General features: G+C 39.6%; 1 protein-coding gene across 3 annotated transcripts in view; it reads left to right on the top strand.

Moving 5' to 3' along the window:
- The window catches only part of GUCY2C (guanylate cyclase 2C), a 55634-nt gene that overhangs the window by 30047 nt on the left and 2775 nt on the right, over positions 1-22812 (top strand). For all 3 annotated transcript variants that reach the window (XM_027680071.1, XM_027680070.1, XM_027680072.1), the window contains 14 exons: positions 1666-1771; positions 2283-2345; positions 2912-2983; positions 3902-4006; positions 5875-5961; positions 10007-10139; positions 11946-12083; positions 15685-15773; positions 16495-16586; positions 18165-18323; positions 19736-19928; positions 20312-20486; positions 21409-21507; positions 22260-22354. In XM_027680071.1, the coding sequence (XP_027535872.1) occupies positions 1666-1771; positions 2283-2345; positions 2912-2983; positions 3902-4006; positions 5875-5961; positions 10007-10139; positions 11946-12083; positions 15685-15773; positions 16495-16586; positions 18165-18323; positions 19736-19928; positions 20312-20486; positions 21409-21507; positions 22260-22354 (1606 nt within the window). The remainder of the gene's footprint in view (positions 1-1665; positions 1772-2282; positions 2346-2911; positions 2984-3901; positions 4007-5874; positions 5962-10006; positions 10140-11945; positions 12084-15684; positions 15774-16494; positions 16587-18164; positions 18324-19735; positions 19929-20311; positions 20487-21408; positions 21508-22259; positions 22355-22812) is intronic.

The raw sequence follows: 22812 nt of genomic DNA, 5'->3' as shown, positions 1-22812 counted from the left end.
GTTTTTTTAATCTTTAAAAAATTGTCTTATCTGTGCATCTGTTTTCAGTCTATATCTTTGTTATAGACAGAAAAAGCAAGAAAATCAGGTCTTAAAGAAACTTGATTAGAAACAGATGCTACCCAGACTCTCCTGTTTTGAGTAGACCAATCTGTCTTGCCAACTAAAGCAAGGAAAAAAATCAAAGATGAAGATATATAACTCTTACACATCCAATTTTACTCAAGAAATGAAGGAGCTAATCATTGCCACATCTAAGCACTAACACTTTAAACAGGTAAAGTTTGAAATGGCTATGAAAATAAATAAACATTTGTCTTGATGATATGGACTTGTAAAAGATTCTGTACTTTTCCACATTTGCAGATGCATAAAATCTAAAGATTCTGTTTAGGTTATGAAATTATTATTGTATACACATCATTGCAATATTCCCAGGCATCAAATATAGAAGAGATTTCTGGGAATTTTTTAGAATAAAGCTTGCCCTCTTAGTGTCAAAACAATAGTAAACTTCTCAACTGTAATTGCTACCAAAGATTGTCCCCTAACAAGCAAAAGAAAATAGAAACTCAGCTATGAAAATTGGCAAAATGCCTCATTATTCCTTCTTTATCTCCGAATTTTCTAGGACACTTGAACTATCCCACAACTACCTGTGTAGTTCTGACTGCAAAGTAAGAAGGCAAAGTCCTGAAAAACATATAACTAAATCTTAGGCCTAGTAGATTTCAATTCAGTTTTGTATGTTCTTAATCACATGCTGATACTAGTTTGAATTGCAGTGCATCCTGGTGACACACACACCTTACAAGATAGAACTGAGAAATTATTGGTGTTCTTTTTCTTGTGCAAATATATGCTAAAAAGATATTGGAAAAGGAAATGTTATTAGGCAACAGTGTGGGTTCTCCCATTTGGAGCATTTGCCAGTTGTCATCAGTGCATTAGGATTCCTCTGCAGACTCTCCAGTCAGTTCTTGGGTTTTAGTAAAGAAGGGACTTGCATGAGTAAGTGAATAATTTGATGAGCACTAGTCTTCTTACAGCTTTTCTCTACTTCTCTAAGAAAAGACAGTGCCTGCTCTGAATTTCTGCAGGAAGGACAGCAGTTTCTTTCTCCCTGTTCCAAGGGCTCTTCCCTCATTTTTACGATATGTGCAGAATACAAGGGACATCCACAAAAAGGCATCTCATCTCAACACCATTGTTACTTCCTCTCCTGGCATTGTATTCACACAAGTTCGTACTATACACTGTTGATGGCAGGACTGCCTTTGGCTTGCATTTGTTTGTGGGACCTCTCTTCCAAGTACATTCAATAACATGGAGGAGAAAACTATATAAAATCCAGATGGCTCTTTGTGCTTTAAATTGTGCTGACTGCCCCTGAGACTGGCAATTGCAGCAGTTGTTCTGCTAAATCTGTTCTGTTCCTCTGCTACAGAATTGAATGAGCATTTAGGCTTTCCCAAAGCTAGGGGAATTAAGATTATCCTCGAACTGGAAAACTGTGTGAGAGCCAGAGGGCTTGTGCTCAAGCATTGTCAACCTAACAAACCATTCCTGTGTCATCCTGACACTAGAAGCTTCCCTGTCCTAGTCTCCTGTTGTGGGTTTCGGTTCATTGGGAGAACATTCTGAAAGATTTCTCTGGTTTTTCAGGAAGTACAGGAGAGATAATGAACGCCGGTGGAAGAAATGGTCCCATATACCACCTGAGGAAATCTTGCCTCTGGAGACCAGTGAGACAAGTCATGTTAGTCTGAAGGTAAGAGAAGCACAGTGCCCAAAGCTGGGTCTTGGATTCTGTCTTCTGGAGACCATCAATGCTGGGGTGTTTAGAAGCTCTGACTACAGTGCAGACTCTGGCTCTGGTAGAACTAGGATCTGTTATTTTTTTTTTCAACCCTCACTTGCTATATTGAAGAAAAAGATTATTCCCCATCTATTGCTCCCTGATAGCATATACCTGTTCCTGTCAGTAAAGCTCATTTTGTGATGGGGGAATGAGGGGGTATTGATTTCCAGTCTCTCTCTGTTACAAATGATTTCCCTGTGCTTTGTTATGCCTCTGTAATGTCCAAGAGCACGAAAGCAGCAGGCAGAGGGCCTGGGAGTGGCGTGGATGTCCAACACTTTCTGTGGCATGTAGTGGCCCTCCCTAGAGAGAGAGGCTCATGCTTCTCTGTGTGGCACACACAGACATTATTAATCTCTCTGGATCTGTCAAGTGGGGAGTAGGTGATAATTGCAAGTTAATTATTCTTCTTTGTTCTCAGATCGATGAAGATAAGAGACGTGACACCGCCCAGAGACTGCGCCAGGGCAAATATGACAAGAAGGTAACCTGACTGCAGTGTCCACAATCACTTCCTCGCCCTTAGGAGGGCTCCTGCTGGGAGGAAGTTGTTTCACCTCCCTGACCTTGCAAAATGGCTTGATCTTGTAGAAGGAATAAGCTATTTATTCCCTATCAGGTGGTTTGTATTTTGCTTACTGACCGGAGGCAAAATATTAGACTACATGAACACCCAGCCCAGTCCAGGAGCACAGAAGCAGAAACACAGGGACCAGAAATCTGATACATTTTGGTACTGTGGAGATTAATAGATTAAGGGAGGACAAGCCATTTACATAGCAATTCTTGTGCGCTCAGTAGAGCTGCCTGCCTGCCTGAGGTATATTCATGTTGAGTTAAAATCTGCATAACTGACAGTTCTAAACAGTAAATCCTTTGAAGAAAATATAACTCCAGTACTTATTAGCTGATAAACTGAAACTTCAACAGTGAAGCAGTAGGCAGGTGTTTCTGAAGTATTTCTTTGTATGGACATTTCTTGGAAAAGAAGGACGAATTGTTGTTGTACTAAACCTATGATTTTTTTCCCCACTGGTATTTTTCCTTCAGGTGGTGATCCTAAAGGATCTCAAAAACAGTGATGGTAATTTCTCAGAGAAGCAAAAAATGGAACTGAACAAGGTAACTGTTACACGTAGCAACTGGACACAGCAGGGTGGGATGGAACCTATGAGTGAAGTCATTGCTTTCCACTGTCAACTCCAACAGCCATATGCTTGTGCACATTTGTGAGGTGGATGGGTAATGAGTTCCTCAAAGGATATTGTTAGAGGAACTTTCTCTTTGTGTGTGTGATCTCATCACTAGTTCAGAGTCTGACAATGAAGCTGAAGGTGAATGAAGTAATTCATGTGCTGTCATATGGCCTTACTAAATACATTCTTATAGCTGATTCCAAAAGGCAGTGCACTCTTTTAGCTCATATCATGCTAAGTCATCAATAGCAGAATGTTGTAGTTAAATCTTATTATTGAATGCCAAGTGCAGCTCTTAAAATATAAGTAATACTCTGCTGGCTTGTGCATACAGACTCTTCCAACATGGGAGATGAATTTGGATGCAGTACTGCATCTTTTTTTTGAATGGTTTTCTTTTCACACAACACAGCTATACTGTGAATTCAATAAGCTGTAAAAATACCTCAAAATAAACTATAGTTGTCTATTTAAATGGACAAAGTCCATAATATCATGCAGTGTAATTAAATTTTTATTACTTGCTCATTTACTGACTGATTCACAATATTCTGTCACTGTCAGCTGGGAGGTTTGAGAGGCAGTAATGGATATTATAGGGGGCTCTGGAATTGATTTGCAGTATCCAACAGCAGCCACTTTTATCTCCCTAATCCAGAAGGCTCTGGAATAACAAACATCTTCAAGTACTTCACTCAGTGCCTTAGTACACACTGGTTTAAGAGAAACTCATACATCTTGTCAGGGCCTGAGATAAAAAGCCATGTTGGACAAGTATCTGTGACCTGTGTTTCTGTACTAACAATGATTGCTTTTAAAAACAGATGAAATGTTTCTGCTCTAGCTCCTACAGGTTGATTATTACAACTTGACCAAGTTCTATGGCACTGTGAAGATAGACACCATGATCTTTGCGGTGATTGAGTACTGCGAAAGAGGCTCTCTGCGGGTAAAGAATTCTCCTTAAACCCCCAAATTATCAAATTTCAAAGTAAGAAAAAAGTCCCCACCTCTGTGTCTCTGGCCCTCATGCAGCAGCTATGGACTGAGCAAGTGGTGGCAGGTTTTTGACTCCCAAGTTTTCTATCCCTTGCTTGGTTCTCTCCAGCCTTCTCCAGGTGTTGCTGTATCAATTGATGGTTCTCAAGCAGAGAGAGGATGAGGTGAGGTGGAGGCAAGGAAAAGTACAGGCAGAGCTCTGCCCAGGCCACAGCAACACATTTGTATTGTGTCCCCAGCTGGAAGCATACAGGATATAACTTTATCTTCATTTTCCAAGTTGTAGCTGTTGTCTCTGCTGATGTCCTTGTGGACCCCAAAGTGCCTCCAGAGTGTGCAAGGATAGAGAAAAGAATATATCCATATTAATAAGGGAGAACTATGGCAAATTCCGTGTTGTAAGGGACAACAACACTTAATTTTTGTTTATAAAAATAAATGGTAAATTGATGCCTGGCAAAAGTTATGAAAATACTTATGGTTTATTCATCATCATCATCATGGCTAGGCTTCACGAACAAAGATTTGGGAAGGGCTCTACCCACATTTGTTACAAGCGCGTTGGTGGCTAAAAAGGCCAATACGAGATAGGCATGTCCGGTTGCAAAAGGCACAGCAGAAAGACTCCTTAGATGGTATATTCTGCAAGGCACGATTCTTTCTGCGTTGTCTTTTCTCTTCAAGGGTGATCCTGCGTGCTTTCTTAAAGGCATCAGCAGCGTTATAGATTGTGTGTCTCCAGACCTCCCGATTGGAGGCCAGAGTAGACCAGTTATGGTGGTCAATATGGCCAAGGCTGAGATGTTGTTTCAAGGAGTCCTTGTATCTTTTCTTCGGGGCTCCTCTCTTGCGGCAGCCAGTGGCAAGTTCACCATAAAGCAGGATCTTAGGGAGGCGGTGATCTTTCATCCTTGAGACGTGCCCTGCCCAACGCAGCTGTGTTCTCAGCGACATGGCCTCAATACTTGTGATTGCTGCTTGTTCAAGAACAGATGTATTGGTCACATAATCTGACCAGTGGATGTTTAGGATCTGAATCATGGGTCATCTACCGCCACCACCTGCGTCTCCTAGAACGCTTCCATCAATGCTGCCTCCGTACAATCCTAAACATCCAGTGGTCAGATTATGTGACCAATACATCTGTTCTTGAACAAGCAGCAGTCACAAGTATTATGGTTTATTATTACCAATATTATTTCAGTGCTAATCATGAAGTGATGGTGGCATCAACTCTTCTGTGGGCATATATTGTCTCTGCTTCTGCATTCATACAAAGACTCTCCTGTAGCAGCGAGGTCTCTGGAACAAACTCACAGCCAGGCAGCAAAATAACAGCTCTCTCTCTGAGTCCTTTTCTTGTAAAGTGGCATACTCATGGAAGTTTACTTTTAGCAGTAGATGTCATAGTGTAAGTGACTGGTGGGTTAAGATAAAGGAACAGTCTACTTTGAACTTATAAGGCCATGAGTAAATTGGTAGGAAATGGATTGCGAGCACAAAACACAAAAAATCCTCTCCCTTCCTCTTGCACACCTTGACCATTTGTGTCTCCATTATTTTGTGTTCTTAAAGACTTAGCTTTAAGAACAATTTCACAATTTATCTTTAATTGCACAAAACCCTCCTTTCTGGAGTCCCCACTTTTCTAGTGTAAACTTAAACTATATTTCATATTCCCTATTTTTTGAGTTGACTTCTGTTCTAGTGCATGTATTCCCTGTAAAAAACAAAGTTGCTGGTTAAAAGGCTCTGCAATTTGGATACTCATATCTCATCTTCTGTTTTCTCCTCGAAAAACTTTCCTTCTCTTGACAGGATGTTTTAAATGATAAAATCTCCTATCCTGATGGCACGTTCATGGACTGGGAATTTAAAATCTCCGTCATGTATGATATTGCCAAGGTAAGTGGGCTGCTGACAGTGTGATGGGAATCAACCAGTCCTGTCTTGCAAAACTGATCATCTGAGAAGTGTAGCTCTCAAGGTCTTCTCCTTCTTGGCTAGAGCTATATGTCCTTCCACTTTTCTCTCCTCTGGGGACAGGTATATGAGGCAGGAAAAACCTCAGACTGAAGAAGAAAATAGAGGCCAGAGCTGGCTTTGGGCTTTTTATAAATAAATAAATAAAGTATGCCCCAAAGAAATGTGACCCAAAGATCAGAGGGTTACAATCTGTTGACCAGTGGCTCTGATTAGTAGGGCTTAGGCAGTCACAAGATCTGCAAAACACACTACTTTCTGGCCTCAGGTAAAGCATACAAAGCAAAACTGTATTTTTCAAATGACAGAAGTATTCTAATTTGTATCCAGAGATGGGATCAACTTTTTCTAAACAAATTGTTTATGTACCATCCTGACTTTCTCACTAAAGTGAGAAACTCTAGTTTCTCACTACAGCTATCCATTTCAAGCAGTTTGAGAGGGAAGAAATCTTTTATAGAAATCAAGGCTATTTTTCAGTAGCTTTCAACAGATCTTTGCACTTTAGGTCCTTGTTCTAGGAAGAATCAATATGCACGGTAAAGAAATTCTGTTCTACACTGGAGACTTGTAACTGTGTAGCTGGTAGTTAAGAAGCCTTCACGGGTATAATAATTCATTATACCTCTGCAGATAAATGTAAAGAATCACCTCTGTCCTTTGGCTAGTGCTCAACTGCTCTCCTCTTCCTACCACTGGTTTGCAATTGGACAGTCCTTCTGTTTCCCTACATCCATAAGTTGAGATTTGGTCTCCAAGATGAATGGCTCCACTGTGTCTTAGTACCTTCTAAAGAGATACTGAAAATCTTGTGCTTTATTAAATCCAAATTGTCAGAGTTTGTTGGCCTTGTTAATGAGTTTCAAGTTCAGTTAACATTCAGCATTAAGTTTGACTTTAAATAGCAGCAGTGGAGTTTCCCTGCCTCCTCACAGCATATCAAAACCCAGGGTATTTTTAACCCTTTTCAGTTCACTTTCAGATGTTTACTTAGCAAATAGGGACTAGTACTGTCTCTGCTTACGAGGAGAGAGAAATCCCAGTCCCTCTGAAGGGAGTGACCAAATGCCAGTGACTGCACTGGTACCAAGACTTCACAAACAGTCATTTGCTGCACCATTGGCAAAGGGGACACGGCACCTGAGGATGGATTGGTACACTGCATCTGTTCTCTGGAATGGCTCCCGAGCCTTATTAGCTATGTTAGTAGAGATGGTTTGCGAAATCTCCTGAAAACTTGTATGTACCCAGGAATATCTGGAAAATTACTGTCGTTTGGATGATCTGCCAACCTCTCCTATTCCTAGACCTGATACTGTGGTGAAGCTTCTGGGACCTAGACACTTCCATGAAATTCTTGTATTGCTTTTCCCAAACCACAGCTCCAGGCACCCTGTCTATTTTGACTTGAATGGCTTCTCTCTTTCCAAAAGTCACTTTATGGCTTTTCAGCTCTGGTTCCTCTCATCTCAGTATCCATCCTCTTCAAGTCCAGCCCCAGCTCTCTAGGCCGTTAAAATCCCTGTGACCAGCTCCTATGATTCCTTTGCCTTCCTTTTTATATGCTTTTCCCTCTCCACACCACTACTTTCCTACACTCTGCTTTTATCAAACAGTCCTAGTGCTTTGCCTGGTCTTCATCTGGCACAGAAGTGCTGCATCTGTTTCTGAACAAAGGCTGGATCATTTGTATTCCCTGGTACAACTAGCCAAGTAATGACTATTCCTAGAGCAGTCCCTAGTTGACTAGAGAAGGTGGGGTGGGCAAAGGAGAAGGCCTGAATCTACTCCATTTACTTCCACCCCTCTTTTTTTTTTTCCTGTCCTGGCATCACCTGTAGCTACATGGATTTGGCTATATGTGACCAAAGAGCTCTGATGAAAGGTCTGCCAAGAAGGAATTGCAGTAATCAAACCTTGTAGTTATTAGTGCATACACTTGTCATTGCAACACTATTTATTAAATAAGGGGCTGCTGCAGGATATTGTGCAAGGGATTGTAATATTCTTGCATTGTTTCAGGAAAAGGGTTCTCAGTCAGAATTAAAGCTTCAGAGCTCCAGAGCAGAGGTTACAAGAATGCTCAAGTATTTAGAAGTATTGCACTGAAAGTCATAAATTTTGAAAATCACATTGCGAGTTCTTAACAGTTTATTGTTTTCAGGTAGGTGCACAGGATGGGGTAAGGAAAGAGGAAAATTTTATCAGGTACATCTATAAGACTTCTGCCTCCAGAAATTTTTAACAAGAAAGCCTTGGGATAAGGAATTCAAAATTACTTTTGCCTGTCATTTGATGCTGAGACTAATTGAGAATTCTGCTGTAGCAATGGGTACATTTCCTGGCTGATGAAAGCAGGAGCTGGAAGAAGGCACAGCTGGAGGAAATAGGGCCTAAATGAGGCAAAACATCCTGGGTAATGTCATCAGGGTTGCATGCTAAAAACTGCTTAATCAAGAAATCTGTTCCTTGGATATAGTGTGCACACAATCTCTGTAAATTTGACATGATCTAGATAGGTCAAGGATAACCAGTCCAACAACATTCTCCAGAGATTGCATCTTTTGCAGGCTGCTTGTGTCTCAGACATACATCTGCTGTGCTCAAAACTCAGCTCATGTCTCAGTGATCTGTTGTTACATTTGCTGATCCATTCCCAATTATGCGTAGCCATTATTTGAAAAGAAAACCCAGCATGTCATACTGTGTATTCATGACTACATGAGCTATGTAACCCTGATTAAAATCTATCTTTCAGTTATGCAAAAGGATGAGCTATACATGTAGGAGTCTAAGTGAAAGATCATTTAGAGAAGAAGCTAAACAGATATGACATACCTCTGGCTTCCGTAGGATATAGATTGTGCTTCATATACTGAGCACAAAGGAAAGAGGACTATAGGAAGAAAAACAACCAGTGATAGACTATAAGTAGGTGTGAGTGTAAGTAAGAAGAGAGAGATGAAACAGAATAAATAATAGCAAGAGGGTGCAAATTAGCATACCTACTCCCTTCTTCAGTTTACGCCCACTTAATAATGTTCTTTTCCAGCTGTGCCTCAGTGCTAGCCCCTTCGCATGTATTGCAGCGTATTAAACTGTCTTAGACTAAATGAGACAATTTCAGATGTGATAAGTAAAAAGAGGCAAACTACACACCTTTGTATGCCTGTGTGTGTTGTGAGTCAAGAGCCTGAATCTCAGGAAATAAAGATGAAACTGCATTGGCCAGTCCTCATGATGCTCACTTTGGAGTTTAGCTCATAGATAGCTGATATGCATTGACTTGTACAGAGAAAACCATAATCAGTCAGGTCAGAAGAGACCTTTATGATCTTCTAGTTTTATTCTCTGTGTGATATAAGCCCTAGTGCATCATCTAACACTCTGCATTGACCCCTCTTTAGCCCTCTGATTTGCAGAAGTGGATCTGCTGCAGTGTTTTGAATGAAGTCTCTGGTGTGTGATAATCTTCAAAGACGTTTATAGATATAAGGAGCAATTCCTCTCACACCTATGGATGTCCATTGGATGAACATGTAGTTGGAAGCACTTTTTTTGTGTGACATTCCAATAAATCTGTATTAAATTTACCAAAAAAACATTCATTGCAAGTGAAATTAAAACTTCTGTGGGAAGAAATAAACTTCTCTAATTGCTTAATTGTGTTCTAATATTGTCAAAACCCAAGATGTTATATCAGACTATTGTTAACAAAGAGAAAGGGTGGTCTTCCATGACATGATCCATTTCCTCACTTCTTAACATTGACTGTTCCTATCATCTTGGAAAGTCTCCTCTGTAAAATAATATGAGAGGGAGTTGTGATTTATGCATATCCATTGCAGATGAAGGCCATTTAATTACTTGGAGAGATACTAGCATATTCACATTCTTGTTGAGTCTGGTAACAGCTAAGTGTCTCACATGTAGTCGTGCTTTCCTCCTCTTTTATTGTCAATCACAGGGGATGTCTTACCTGCACTCAAGCAAAACTGAAGTCCATGGTCGACTCAAATCCACAAACTGTGTAGTAGACAATCGCATGGTAGTGAAGATCACTGATTTTGGCTGCAATTCAATTCTGCCTCCAAGGAAAGGTAAAACCAGTGCCTAATTGAACTCTCCCTCATGGTTTCCAATCCAATGGAATTTTCTTAACTTCATAGACTACTATGGCCTAATTATATCTTGTACACTATACAAAATGTACAATATGATTTTAATTTATGTAGCAGTCATTATACAAATGATATCTGAAAATACTGTTTTAACACAATGAAAGAAAATTATTGTCAGGTAGAGAAAGAAATTAGTGTGAGAAGGAAAGGAAGGATGAATATTCAACTTTCAGTTTAGAAAACAGAGATTTCACATGCGTCTGAGGTGCAAGAAACATTTTCAGCATCCAAGTCCTTCATGCAAACAGATCTCTTCAGCAGTAATGCCGAACTTGTGTGAAGAAAAAAAGGAGTTAGGTACAAGTAATCTTGTCATTGATTAGATACATGTGTTACCACAGTACTCTTTGATATCATTTGAATATTAACAGTCATGACTGATAATCCTTAAAAAAATCTGTAATGATATGCAATGATAACTTTGTTTTTCATTCCTTAGGTAGGAAACTAACAATATGTGTGCAACCAGATTGGAATAATTTTAATAGTTTTTCTTTACATTTTCTATTCACCTCACATTCATAGAGCAATTTTCTAAAATAGAGCACTCTTTTCTACTCATCTTTTTTTCTTACTTGATCTGGAGTGAAAAGATGAGCCCATCTGAAATGATGTCATATGAATCCGACACAGAGTAGAGCTTGGGGAATAATAAGCACAGCACTTTGTTGTAACTGCAGCATGTGACCTGAGAAGAAACTGTGGTTGCAACTAGGTTGGAGAAGATTTTTACATTCAGACAGAAACATGCTCAAAAGTAGCAATAAATACATAAAAAAAGAGTAAGCAAAGTGCACTAAAGGTAAATGCTCTATTCATTCTTCATTTTACAAATTTCATATTTAAATTTATATTATTATTACATTTTAATATATCTATCTTCTTTCATTGTTCATAAGCAACCTCTAAATTTCTGGTTACTAGATCTCTTTCCTTGAAGAAAACTTAGTGTTTCACAAGAGATCTGCAGATTCAGTGAGGCTGGATGTTGCAGCCTGATATCATAACTCTGTTTTCAGGGTTACTGTGTTCAGGTCACTGTTATGAAACATCACCAGCATGTCACAACAAACTGTTGTACCATGGCAGCATTCTGGTTTTGAGGTACAATAGTGCTCGTTGCACTAGAAATATAGATTAATAAAATCTATAGAAAGAAAGTGGTTATGAGCAGATAATATCGTGTCAGGTTCAAAAGCACTTGAGAATTATTTCAATAGCTTCATGATATCAAAGCCATTGGGAAATACTGCAGTCTTCTCATCTGACACCCTGTATAACAAACTCCTTGCATCTAGCTCAATAATTTGTCTCAGGGTTTTTTTTTTTATAGCACTGGCATTCCTTGGTCTTATACAAATGCACAGGCTATTTCTAAGAAGCCCATGAAAGGTAGCCAAGAAAAGCAAGTTCATTGCCAATAAACATAACATTTTCTGAAAGTGTGAGGATCTGCATCTACAATGGAAAGTAGTAGGGTCAGCAAATCCCAGACCACTGAAAACTACCACATCAGAGGTTTATCTAACTGTACTGATGTCAGCTTCTCAAGAAAAATGCTAAAGTAGAAAATAAACAGTACCCATGGGCTCTCTGTTGGATATGGAAAGAGTAAAAGGAAATATGATTATAGCCAGTGGATGGTCTGAGAAGGATCACCTTCTTTTCAACTACTGCTCTCCCTTCCCCCTTTCCCTCATCCCCTTTTGCTGTCTGGATCTTCAGACTTGTGGACAGCTCCTGAGCATCTCCGTCATGCTGATGTATCTCAGAAGGGTGATGTATACAGCTATGGGATCATTGCCCAAGAAATCATCCTACGCAGAGAGACGTTCTACACCGGACACTGCCGGGACAACAGAGGTAAATCCACAAATTTCTCCTCCATTGCAGCCTTCTGGGCTGGTGTAGCTGTAACTGGCCCGTTCTCCATGTTTTGTGAAAGGTACTATCTCTGATAACTGCCTGAACTGCTGCTTCTTTCACTGTGTGGTGAATGAAAAACCTGTTTGAAGAATCTCACTGTGGGGGCAAGTGTCCTTATTTTTCTGTAAATAAAATTTGAATTGAGTTTTCTTGCCCTTTCTCTTCCCTCCTCACCTAGGCCATAGCATTACAGAAGTTAACATTATACCATGCTGTCCAGACTTACTGTAACATTTAAAGGCCACAAAAGTCTTTCTATTATGACTTGTGCACAACATATGTCACTCATTTTAAGCAGCATAAATCAGCAATGTCAACACAGAACAAGAAAAACTCAGCAGCATGACACAAAAACAGTTGACATTTAAAAACTGGCAATTCAGATTTTATTCAAGCCAGTTATAATTAACTTTAGCAATTTAACTTCTGTCAGAAAAATCATATCCTCCTGTAATGCATCCATTAAACCACAGACTGTGCATTTTGTGACATTGTTTTTGAGTGGCTAAGAGCCAAGTCAATCCCAATTCCCAGAATCCAGGCATTATTATATACTAGAACTGACATAAAAACATGTGTGGGTTTGGGATTTTCCTAGTGACAGTTACTAACAACAATTTAGACACTGTCTTTACGTCTGAGTCATTCTGTTAGATCCGCCTCACATTTGTTAAAACATCTAGAGCAGCAGCTCAACAGCCTAATAGCTCTTTTCCTGAGTTACATTTGAGAATAATTTCTGGGGCAAGTTCATCATCCTACGTTATCTCAAATCTGTGCTCATATTTGGGGAAACACAGTATTTCATATCACTGGCTCTTTAATATAAATGTAGATCTAAAATATTAGAAATGCCTGTTCCCCATAAACCAAACTCTTCAGGATTCCATGCTTAATATAAGGTAGAGAAAATAAAAGTTCTTCTATTCCTTTTTTCTTGGGAAGAGGCAGGCACAATCCTCATGAATACAAGGATTTTACAAGTATCGCCAACATAGGTGGAGAAAGTGCAATGCCCTTCCTTCCTCATTTTGACTGGTAAAGCAAATCCATAGCAAAATATATTCTTTTAACTACTTGATAAGCAATTATAGCCTTTCTGTTCTGTGGTAGTGGTTATTAAGTTAGCCTCAGACACAGTGTTTCCTGGCTCTTCTGAGATGTAGTGGCATCCTCACTGCTCTGTATTTGACCCTGGCTGTTGTAGTCAGAACCTGGTTCCTTGTTTTATCTTTGACCTGTTTCTTAAAACTGCATTTTGTCCTTTTGGAAAGACTGTCCCTTTCAAATAGCATTAGGTTAATTCATCCAACTGAAAGAATTTTTAGCATCTAAGCTAGGTACCTAACAGCACTGAAGTGCTGTTGCTGGAGATGGTCACATATCAGCATATTTGGTAAGACAGCAATGACCTCACTGGCCATGAAGCCTGTTTGGTAGGTCTGGATCCACTGTGACTTAAAAAATAATCTGCTTTGTAACTTTCAGTTGAAATTTTAAGTTTTCCATTCAGTGAGAAGATTGTTTTTTCCACAAAGCTTTTTTTCCTTAAAAGCATTAGTAGATGTCTAAGATATATATTGCTGATCTAATGGCTTCTGGTATTATTCTCAGCTATTGATTATGCAAATTGAGTAAATGTGTTCATCAGTTCATCAAGTTTCATGTGAAAGAAATAAGTTTTATTATGTGTTGCTGAAGTGGCTCCTCATTTAAATGCCTGGATTCATTCATTAGCAAGACAGTGAACCATATTTACTTAAACACCTCTGAATTCTCTTTGCAGCATCATCTAACTTTGGAAGACAGTAGCTCAAACTGGGGGTGACCATTAATTTACAAATTTCTAAGATAAAAAGAGAAAAGAACACCAAATTAGAGTCAATGGTAATGGACAAAGAAGTGTCCTGGCTGCATGTTTGATTCATTTGGTTTTTAAGTCACCTGAAGAGTCTTTCAATGGCTAGGCTCTCAGGAGTTAGTCTCTGGAAGTTAGAAGACATGATACTGATATTTCAAGACAACTGAACTGCTTCTTCAGGACTTCATTGACAGTAGCAAGGGCTGTGTTTAGATTTTAAAATACTTATTAAAAACCCTATACCTAGGCTCCATCCACCAATTTAGAAAAAGGAAACTCAACTTCCAGTTACTCAGTGAGCTAATTTTCTCAACCTGCAAATATGTATCAATCAACTTAATGTACAATAATTTTGCTACTAATGAAAAAAAGGAAGTCTCATAGGATGACAGGTATACAAAACTGGATTTCTAATGTATAGAAGTAACTAGGCCATAGTCTTCTTCACTGATGTCTCTGTGAGACAGCTGTTCCCCATCTGGTTACTCCACTCTTCTGCAGAAACACCTCATTCACTGCTCAAGACTGTGAAATCTTGTCACGTACGAACGCTCAATTCAAGCTGCCTCCTTGTTCCACTACGTTCTTCCACTGGCTAATTGCAGTGCTGCTAATAGCTGCTGTTACTTCCTCTCTCAGGTGTGCGTGCAACATGGAAATCCAGCACATTCCTCTTGCATACATGAGCCCTACACAGACTTTCCTGTCTCTTAGCCCACAGAAGATTTCTTTGCAGTCTCTCCATTCCATAGCATTTGGGAGACTTAAGTCTCTAGCTCCTTCTCTAGTCTTTCTGTACCAAAAAGCTGGAAGCTGCTGCATCATTTTAGGGTGATCATGCATGCTTAGGCATCACTAGCTGCCCTAGACTTGCACTTACCATCACGATTACAAATCTTCCTCATGTCATTATATGCTTCCTTCAGTAAAATTATATCCCAAATATAATCAGACATTATTAAAAAATGTGTTTCACACTTGTTCACAGATCCATTTACTCCAGACTTAAAAAATTACTTCTGTTTTTTAAATCCCCCCCCCCATTTGGAACTCTTGAGATCTTCTGGAGAAAGACAAAGAGAGATGTTTTTGCTTTAGCTCTCATTTACTGTGCTTAAGTTGAGATGTGCAAATGCAGCCTGATTTTGATATGTTCAGAATCCAAATAACTTTCATAGAATGGATTTCATGACTAAGAGTACAAATGAGCTAACAATGCAATGCTTTCAACCCATATATATTAATATCTTAGTTTTAAGAAAGTTGAGCATCTGCAGGATGATTTGTACTGCTCTGACAGAGTCATATGTCTCAACACTTTTGACCAAGTTGCAATGGGCTTTTCACATTGTTTTTTGCTATAACTATACTTCATGCTGAGAGGCACACTAATAATGCCCAACATTCATTTGGGAAGATGCCATAACCATGTCTACCGTGACCAATAAATACTCATGTACATTTCTATTCATTTTGCTTCCAGGGGCCTTCAAGACAGCCTGTTTTGATCTTGTGCCATATATTTAGAAAACATTCAAAGCTGAAATTCACATCAAAATGAGGGAACTGTCTTCAAGAGTTTTGTTTGCACAGTAGCTTGTAACCATAGAATTCTATCCACAAGCAATGTCCTTCTTATGCTTTTTTGTTTAAAACTTTGATCTTTTCCTGTGTTAGAGAAACTGTACAGAGTGGAGAGCGGCAAAGGAGTGAAGCCTTTCCGACCAGATCTGACCTTGGAAACAGTGGGAGAAAGACAGGTGGAAGTAAGCTAATAATTAACTAGGCCATTTTCTGGGTGAGGAGTGGAAGTTATGGCCAGACTAGAGCCCATGATCATGGGAAGGTGAAAGCTATGCTTTTTATGCCAAATACCCTAACCTTGTGGGAAGAAATGGCATTCCATAGTTGTTACCAGCAAAGTGGAATACAACTCATGGAAATTATTTCACTAGAAAGAAATAGCCACTTATATGGTGCCACTCTTCTGACCTATTTTAGATATCTTTGAGATGGGATGAATCACACCTCGAATATACCTCTCTCCACTGATTTTACAGCCCCTAAGGCTTCTTGCTCAGGTGGAAATGTCTGTATTGTAGACAGCAATGAACCCCATTTTTTTTGGCTAAATCACTAGTTTCAGAAAAATCCCAAACTCAGGGTATTTGAAATATAATTACCACAGCATTTACCTCCATGTCAATAACTGTACCTGCTGCCAGATACAAGACTGGATCCATTTACTTGCCTTTCATTTATGTACTGCAAATTCAAGTTAAGATCATGTCACTAGTCATTACAGAGTTAAGTTTAGGATGTCTGCAATGAGTGTTCTAACCATAGGTTCAAGACAGTTAGTCACATGATTTAATATGCTGCCAGTCAAGAGTAACCAGAAATTCCCTAATGAACTAGTGCTATTTAGCACTACTCTCTGTCTATATTCATAACTCAGGTGGACTTTCCTTAAATTTTTGTTTGAAGGTGTATACACTAGTGAAGAGCTGCTGGGAGGAAGATCCAGAGAAAAGGCCTGACTTTAAGAAAATTGAGAGTACTCTGGCTAAAATATTCAGGTGAGCAGCAGGGACTCTGTTTTAAGATGCTCCAAGCTCCTCTTAAGTGTTAGAAAGCTCATATTTTTAAGTGTGTAAACTGCTGTGATAATGATTCAGTCAGTGGAAAAATCTAGTGTTGTTCACTTATATCTTCTTTTATTCTTTGGCAGAAAGGTAGGCGAGCATGTGCATGTGTATACGTACGTATGTGTGCAATGTCCTAGCTGAGTGAGGGTAAGGCAATCACCATACTTCAAATTGGTACATTGTGAAAGTAGCAAGCTGGATAATTAGAGATTTAAACTATTCAAGTAATTCACTCCCTGTCTCTAGTCAAGAGTTGGATAGTGACTCATGTCATCTAAGTTTCGGGAAGTGAATGCACATAGATGTTTGGAGGATGATTTGAAAGTTTGGATGGTCCCAAATTAAGCTGACTAGAAATGTTGGGTCGTAACTCATGAGAAGTATTAATTACAGGGATTTGATGGTACAAAGTTGTGGGAAAATAATAAGGGCCATAGCTGGAGAAACCCTATGGGGTTATACAGGCCTTTCACCTGGACAATGCTGCATTGTTCCTACAAAGTTTGGTATGAGTTAATTATTTTGATGACCAAACAGTGAGCTTTTAATCACTTCTCTTGGCCAGTTGCTCCCCAGTTTTTAAAGCCGTCTCCATCAACAAACCCCAACAGTATTTGCATCATTTTCCATTCTACATGGGTAAAGGACAACTGTCCTATACATAACTGAATGTATCAGTTGAATAATATTACTGCAGCTGAATAGAAAGGCCTCCTAGTTCATCTCCTAAGCTTCCATCCTACAAAAGCAAACAGGCTGCCTCTTGCCACACTCAATATGATGTTCTCCTCATGCGGGTCTAAGATGTTGCATCGCTGACAGTACTTCAAAGTAAGAGTGATTTTAAAGTCCAGTTGGATACAATACTAATCTGACTCTTCCATTCAGCCTGGCCCCATCTACTTTCAGACTGCTTTGGCACGTGCAGGCTGCCCAGACAAACAGGGGTTTGAGCAGCTCATGTTACCATATTTCTGCATCCAGGGGTTGTTAGTAGGCTGGAGTCTGCAGGATCTTGTGAGTAAGACTAGCCCAGGGGCTCCTCTTTGTTCTACTGTATTGTTCTGTTTTCTAAACAGACAACCCCAAATTGTCTTAATCTTTCTGGCTGAAGTCCCCATCTAAACATTATATGCAATATTCTACCTACTATTTTTAGCTACCTCTCAGAATTTGAGCTTCTCAGTTACTTTTTACAAATGAATGTTCGTGGATTGCCCGAGGTAATCTGGAACTGACAATGTTATCAGGGCTAGGTGATGGATGGGTGCTTTAAGAATTACCAGTTGCAACTGACAAGCGTGGATCACTGACTTTCAACTCATATACATAAGCCCTCCAAGCAAGTAAAAGAATGGTGCACTTGAGGCATTTTGCATTCTAACTACATGGTAGTCAAACACTGGAGAAGTTTTCCATTGCTCCCTTCTTGCCTCTTTTTGGCTGCTCTCAACAACAAATGTCTATCAGTCTTTCTTCTTCACTCCTGTGTAATTCTGTTACTTGCAGTAACTTCCATGGCCAGACCACTGAAAGCTACATGGATACCCTGATCCGGCGTCTACAGCTGTACTCCCGGAACTTGGAGCACCTGGTGGAGGAAAGAACAGAGCTATACAAAGCAGAGCGAGACAGAGCAGACAGGCTTAACTTCATGTTACTTCCAAGGTAACTGGCCGAGAGGATTTTCTGTGGCATTTTATTTTATATATCACCTGATTCTTGCAGAGTAGGGGATGGGATTAATGTTAATGTTCTATTTCCTTCCCCTCTAATCAAATCCTGCTAGGAAGGAAAGAAGCAGCAGCTGTCCCTGTGCTCTCTACCCCATAGTGGAGTTTCATGTCAAGATGGTACTGGGACCCATTATCTTTCTCAACATTTCTTCATGCACAGGATCCCCCTTTCCAGCACAAGCCTCTTTTTCACTGCTTTCCTTGGAACACATAGATCTACAGTGACCCCACATCACAGAGTTCTGTTCTGCTCCAGCACCTTGCTAGGTAGAGGGAGTGTCTCCAGCTGGAGAGCAGGAGTACAATCTGATTTTAGGCTGGGATTTAGCAATGTATGGAGGGGCTGAGGTTGGCTGGGCCATACTAGGCCAGATGGATTCTTCAGAGAATGAAGAATACTTATCCTATGGTATAGGATAAGTATTATTGATATTTTAATATTGGTAATGTCAGTAATTTTGGTATTGCATACATTTGCAATGGTAAAAGTACCCTGTCATTACTATTTCCAAGGGTATTTCAGTAGTCAGAGTATTGATTTTCTCTTAAAAAAGATAAAATCTTTTTATTGACTCATCTTTAAAAAAATGTTCAATCCAGTTTTGGGGAAAATTTGAAATGATCTGGCTGTATAGACAGTGCAACAAGGAATCCACGTCTTCTTCCACTCTTTATTGTTCCTACCACTCTATTATTGTCCCACTGTAGATGGAACACAGCATTGTGCAAACCCTATAATTTTCTGCATCTCTATCAGTTACTCTCTTCTAATATCTCCACTAGGAACAGATATTTTCCTGGATTTAGAATTGCAAGAAAATGAAGGTCCCTTTGAATAGATATTGACTGTCATGGTATTGAATTTTTTTTCCATGAAATTATCAGACTATGATACCTCATCTGAAATCAGGAAGAGGTGATATAATGATCAGGATGAAATTACTTCTACACTGCGAAAATAGAAAAATATGTTTGTTCTTACTTATTGTATGGGTAGAATGTAGGTCTACATGTCAGAAATTTTCAAATTTTAGTTTTAAATTTGACTCAATATCCCTGTTTCTGACCTTAACCAAGCTCAGTTGCCTGTGTCTCAGTTTCCTCATGGCTATTAACACACTTAGATTTTGTAAGGCTGTAGCACATTAATTACCATTAGTAAGTGCTTTGAGGTTCCTTGCTGAAAGGCATTATGGGCATCTAAAATGCGATTACTGCGGCAGTTTTCAGCAAACTATTTGATGTTTCCTACACAGAAAGCAATGCTGTGGTTGGGTTGCATGAAAAAATACCTTTACTAGAAAGCACTACTCATCTGTCTTCCTGCCTTCTCTACTTCCACAGGCCAGTAGTAAAGTCTTTGAAGGAGACTGGCCTGGTAGAACCAGAGCTCTTTGAAGAAGTCACTATCTACTTCAGTGACATCGTTGGCTTCACCACACTCTGCAAATATAGCACCCCTATGGAGGTGGTAGATATGCTGAATGATATCTACAAGAACTTTGACCACATTCTTGACCATCACGATGTTTACAAGGTGATTAGCTCTGCACTTTTGTTCAGTTAACAACCAGGGGACACACAAATCAAATTGCATCATGTGGTGGATTTGGGAATCTGCCTTCTAAGCAAAGACAGAAGAGAGAAAAACAGGGCAGGATTACCTCATTTCAATGGGCTTTCAGTGTGCCTGCTTATACCAAATTTTCTATATAGAAAATACAGATTTGTTAACAGGAATGCAGGGTATAAACACTCATATACCCAAATGGTGTCAGCTACCTTAAACTAATCAATCCTGCTGTCCAGGGAAGAAATGTTTAATCATGAACAAGAGGATCTGATAAAACCTCTCTGCTTTTAACTAAGTATGTACTTTTCTGTGTCTGCAGGTAGTGAGTTCTAATTTTGTTTCCACAGGTGGAGACCATTGGTGATGCCTACATGGTGGCGAGTGGTTTACCAAAGAGGAATGGCAACCGGCATGCAGTAGACATCTCCATGATGGCTCTGGATATCCTCAGCTTCATGGGATCTTTTGAACTGAGACATCTGCCGGGTCTGCCTGTGTGGATTCGCATTGGAATTCACTCTGGTACACAGTAGTCCTAGATCAACGATGACAATGTAGTTGCCTTGTTTTTGAAAAGAACTGACTCCCATACAAGGTCTGGTAGTACATCATACCTGATTGTTCTCCTCATGGGGAATCAGGTTGAAAAAAATGTACCTAGAGGAAGAGCAACAGACATAAAATGTCACTGCTTTGCTCCTCTGTAGTGAAATAACCCCTACCCATTCATTCACAGCTTAAGTCAGTAGCTAGGATGAACAACTGCCATTGTTCCTGGTATGATTAAACCAGTTGTATCAAATAAGCCTTCATAGATTGTTCCTCCCTGACCAAAGTGGAGATCAGTCATGGCCAGCTATGCTTATCTAGACAAAAAAAGGAAGGCCTGTATTTTATGTTTTTGGAGGCAAAAGTTCTGTGAAGCCTATGCAGGAATTAATATTTTGATTTATCTATAAAAACGCTTCTTATCAAAGGGGAACTCAGGTAGTTCAACAACTTTGGGAAATTCGTCAACCACCTGAACCCCAGCTGCCAAGGGAGGAACATATCAGAGAAAATGACTGAGGCACTGGGAAACTTCTTGAGGCTCCACTATGCACCCTTTCGTAACGAAGCTTATTCTATTTTTCTCTTGCTTCCAAACCCGACAGTTAATAACTGTATTTTTTTTCTGCATAGAAATTGTGCTTAAATACAATTAATACTGTGCAGCTATGTCCTTTTTATGCTCTTATTAGATTATGCAAGACTAACAGAGCTAGGGTTGGTTTGGAGGAAGGGGAGACCACAAGATATTGTGGGAAGTGAGGTACAGAGTATTGCCATTGGTGAAGGATGTACAGCTCCAGCAGGCACTGCACTGCTCTGCAATAGTGAGACACCTCCCAAAAATATAGTCTCTTGATCCACTGTTTTTTAATGCTCTGCATCTCATTTCCAGGTCCATGTGCGGCTGGTGTGGTTGGAATAAAAATGCCTCGTTACTGTTTGTTTGGAGATACAGTAAACACAGCTTCGCGGATGGAATCCACAGGCTTGCGTAAGGATTTAATTTTAGCTGTCAGTGTAACGGGACCAAAGGCTATTGCTTAGTTTGTGACCAAAGTGTCTGTTTTCAGCTGAGAACAATTTAGTATCAGCTTGCAGAAGTTTTAGAGGTAAAGAAGCCCTATTTGTTTTGATTACCAATTATTTAACTGTCCAAAGTGACAGTGGGCACTTCACTGGGCAATGAAGAGTTGTTCCTTGTTCATGCTTCAGTGCTGGTAACGGGGAGTTTGTAGACTGGTTCACTGCCTGAATTCCTCTGGAAGATATGATACTCATGTGCCTGGATTAATTTTACTCTATGAAGTGTAGATTTTAGTTTGTCCTAGAGTTGTTGAGTAAATATACTGACTATGTATTTTAAGTTGAAGCAATTATGTCTTCAACTTCAGCATTAGGGAACTGTGCGAAGAGCCAGGTTTTTTCCTTCTCCCAGTGTTTTCCCATGACCATTCCCTATATAGGTCTCTAACAATTATGCTTTTCCCTTTTGGAATCTAAATACTACAGATACCATTGTCACCTGTATTTCAGATCAATGGCTGTACCAGCTCCCTAGATATACCATGCAGTGGAGTCAGATTTTTCATACAGCAGTGTAATTGATTCTCATTTAATTTAACTCTCAGAATTTATGGTGATAACAATTGAAGGAACTTCTGCTATAGCACCAGTTTTCACATATACTTAATGTGATTACATGGTAAGTTTCCAGGTTGAGCTTTCATTGTCTCTATTTTTTAGCTTTAAGGATTCATGTAAGTGGTTCCACTATTAATATCCTGAAAAGAACAGACTGCCAATTCCAGTATGAAGTGAGAGGAGAAACGTACTTGAAGGTAACCTTTACCATGCACATGCACGAATACAAAGAAGAAGGATAGTAAAAAGTATTATATAGCTGAGAGTACCACAAACTTAATTAACAGCTGGGGAAAAAGGGTTACAGATAATTGGTATCACAGTCTCTAGTGGTTGAAGAGACTTCTATAAAGACAATGCAGGCAATGAAGAGCTCCCTAAGTCATAAATAAAATTACAACATAAAGATGTGGAGAACAAATGAAACATACCACTTGGAACAGAAAATTGTGGAGTGAATTCATCTGATGAAAGAGAAGCTGAATCTACTGTTAATTTGCTTATACTCTGATATCTGACTGTCCCTCTACAATCTATTTATTTCAGTCTGTTACACTTGTCTGTCCTTGGGAGCTGATGGCAGGCAGCACAGCTCACCTCTCCCATGGTGTGTGTTCAGGTCACAGAACAAGGAAATGGGTGTGAAGCTGCATCT

This window comes from Neopelma chrysocephalum, unplaced genomic scaffold (genome assembly GCF_003984885.1).
Source record: "Neopelma chrysocephalum unplaced genomic scaffold, ASM398488v2 Primary Assembly neopelma1_59, whole genome shotgun sequence".
NCBI lineage: Eukaryota > Metazoa > Chordata > Aves > Passeriformes > Pipridae > Neopelma > Neopelma chrysocephalum.
This window is presented reverse-complemented; position numbering and strand designations above follow the sequence as displayed.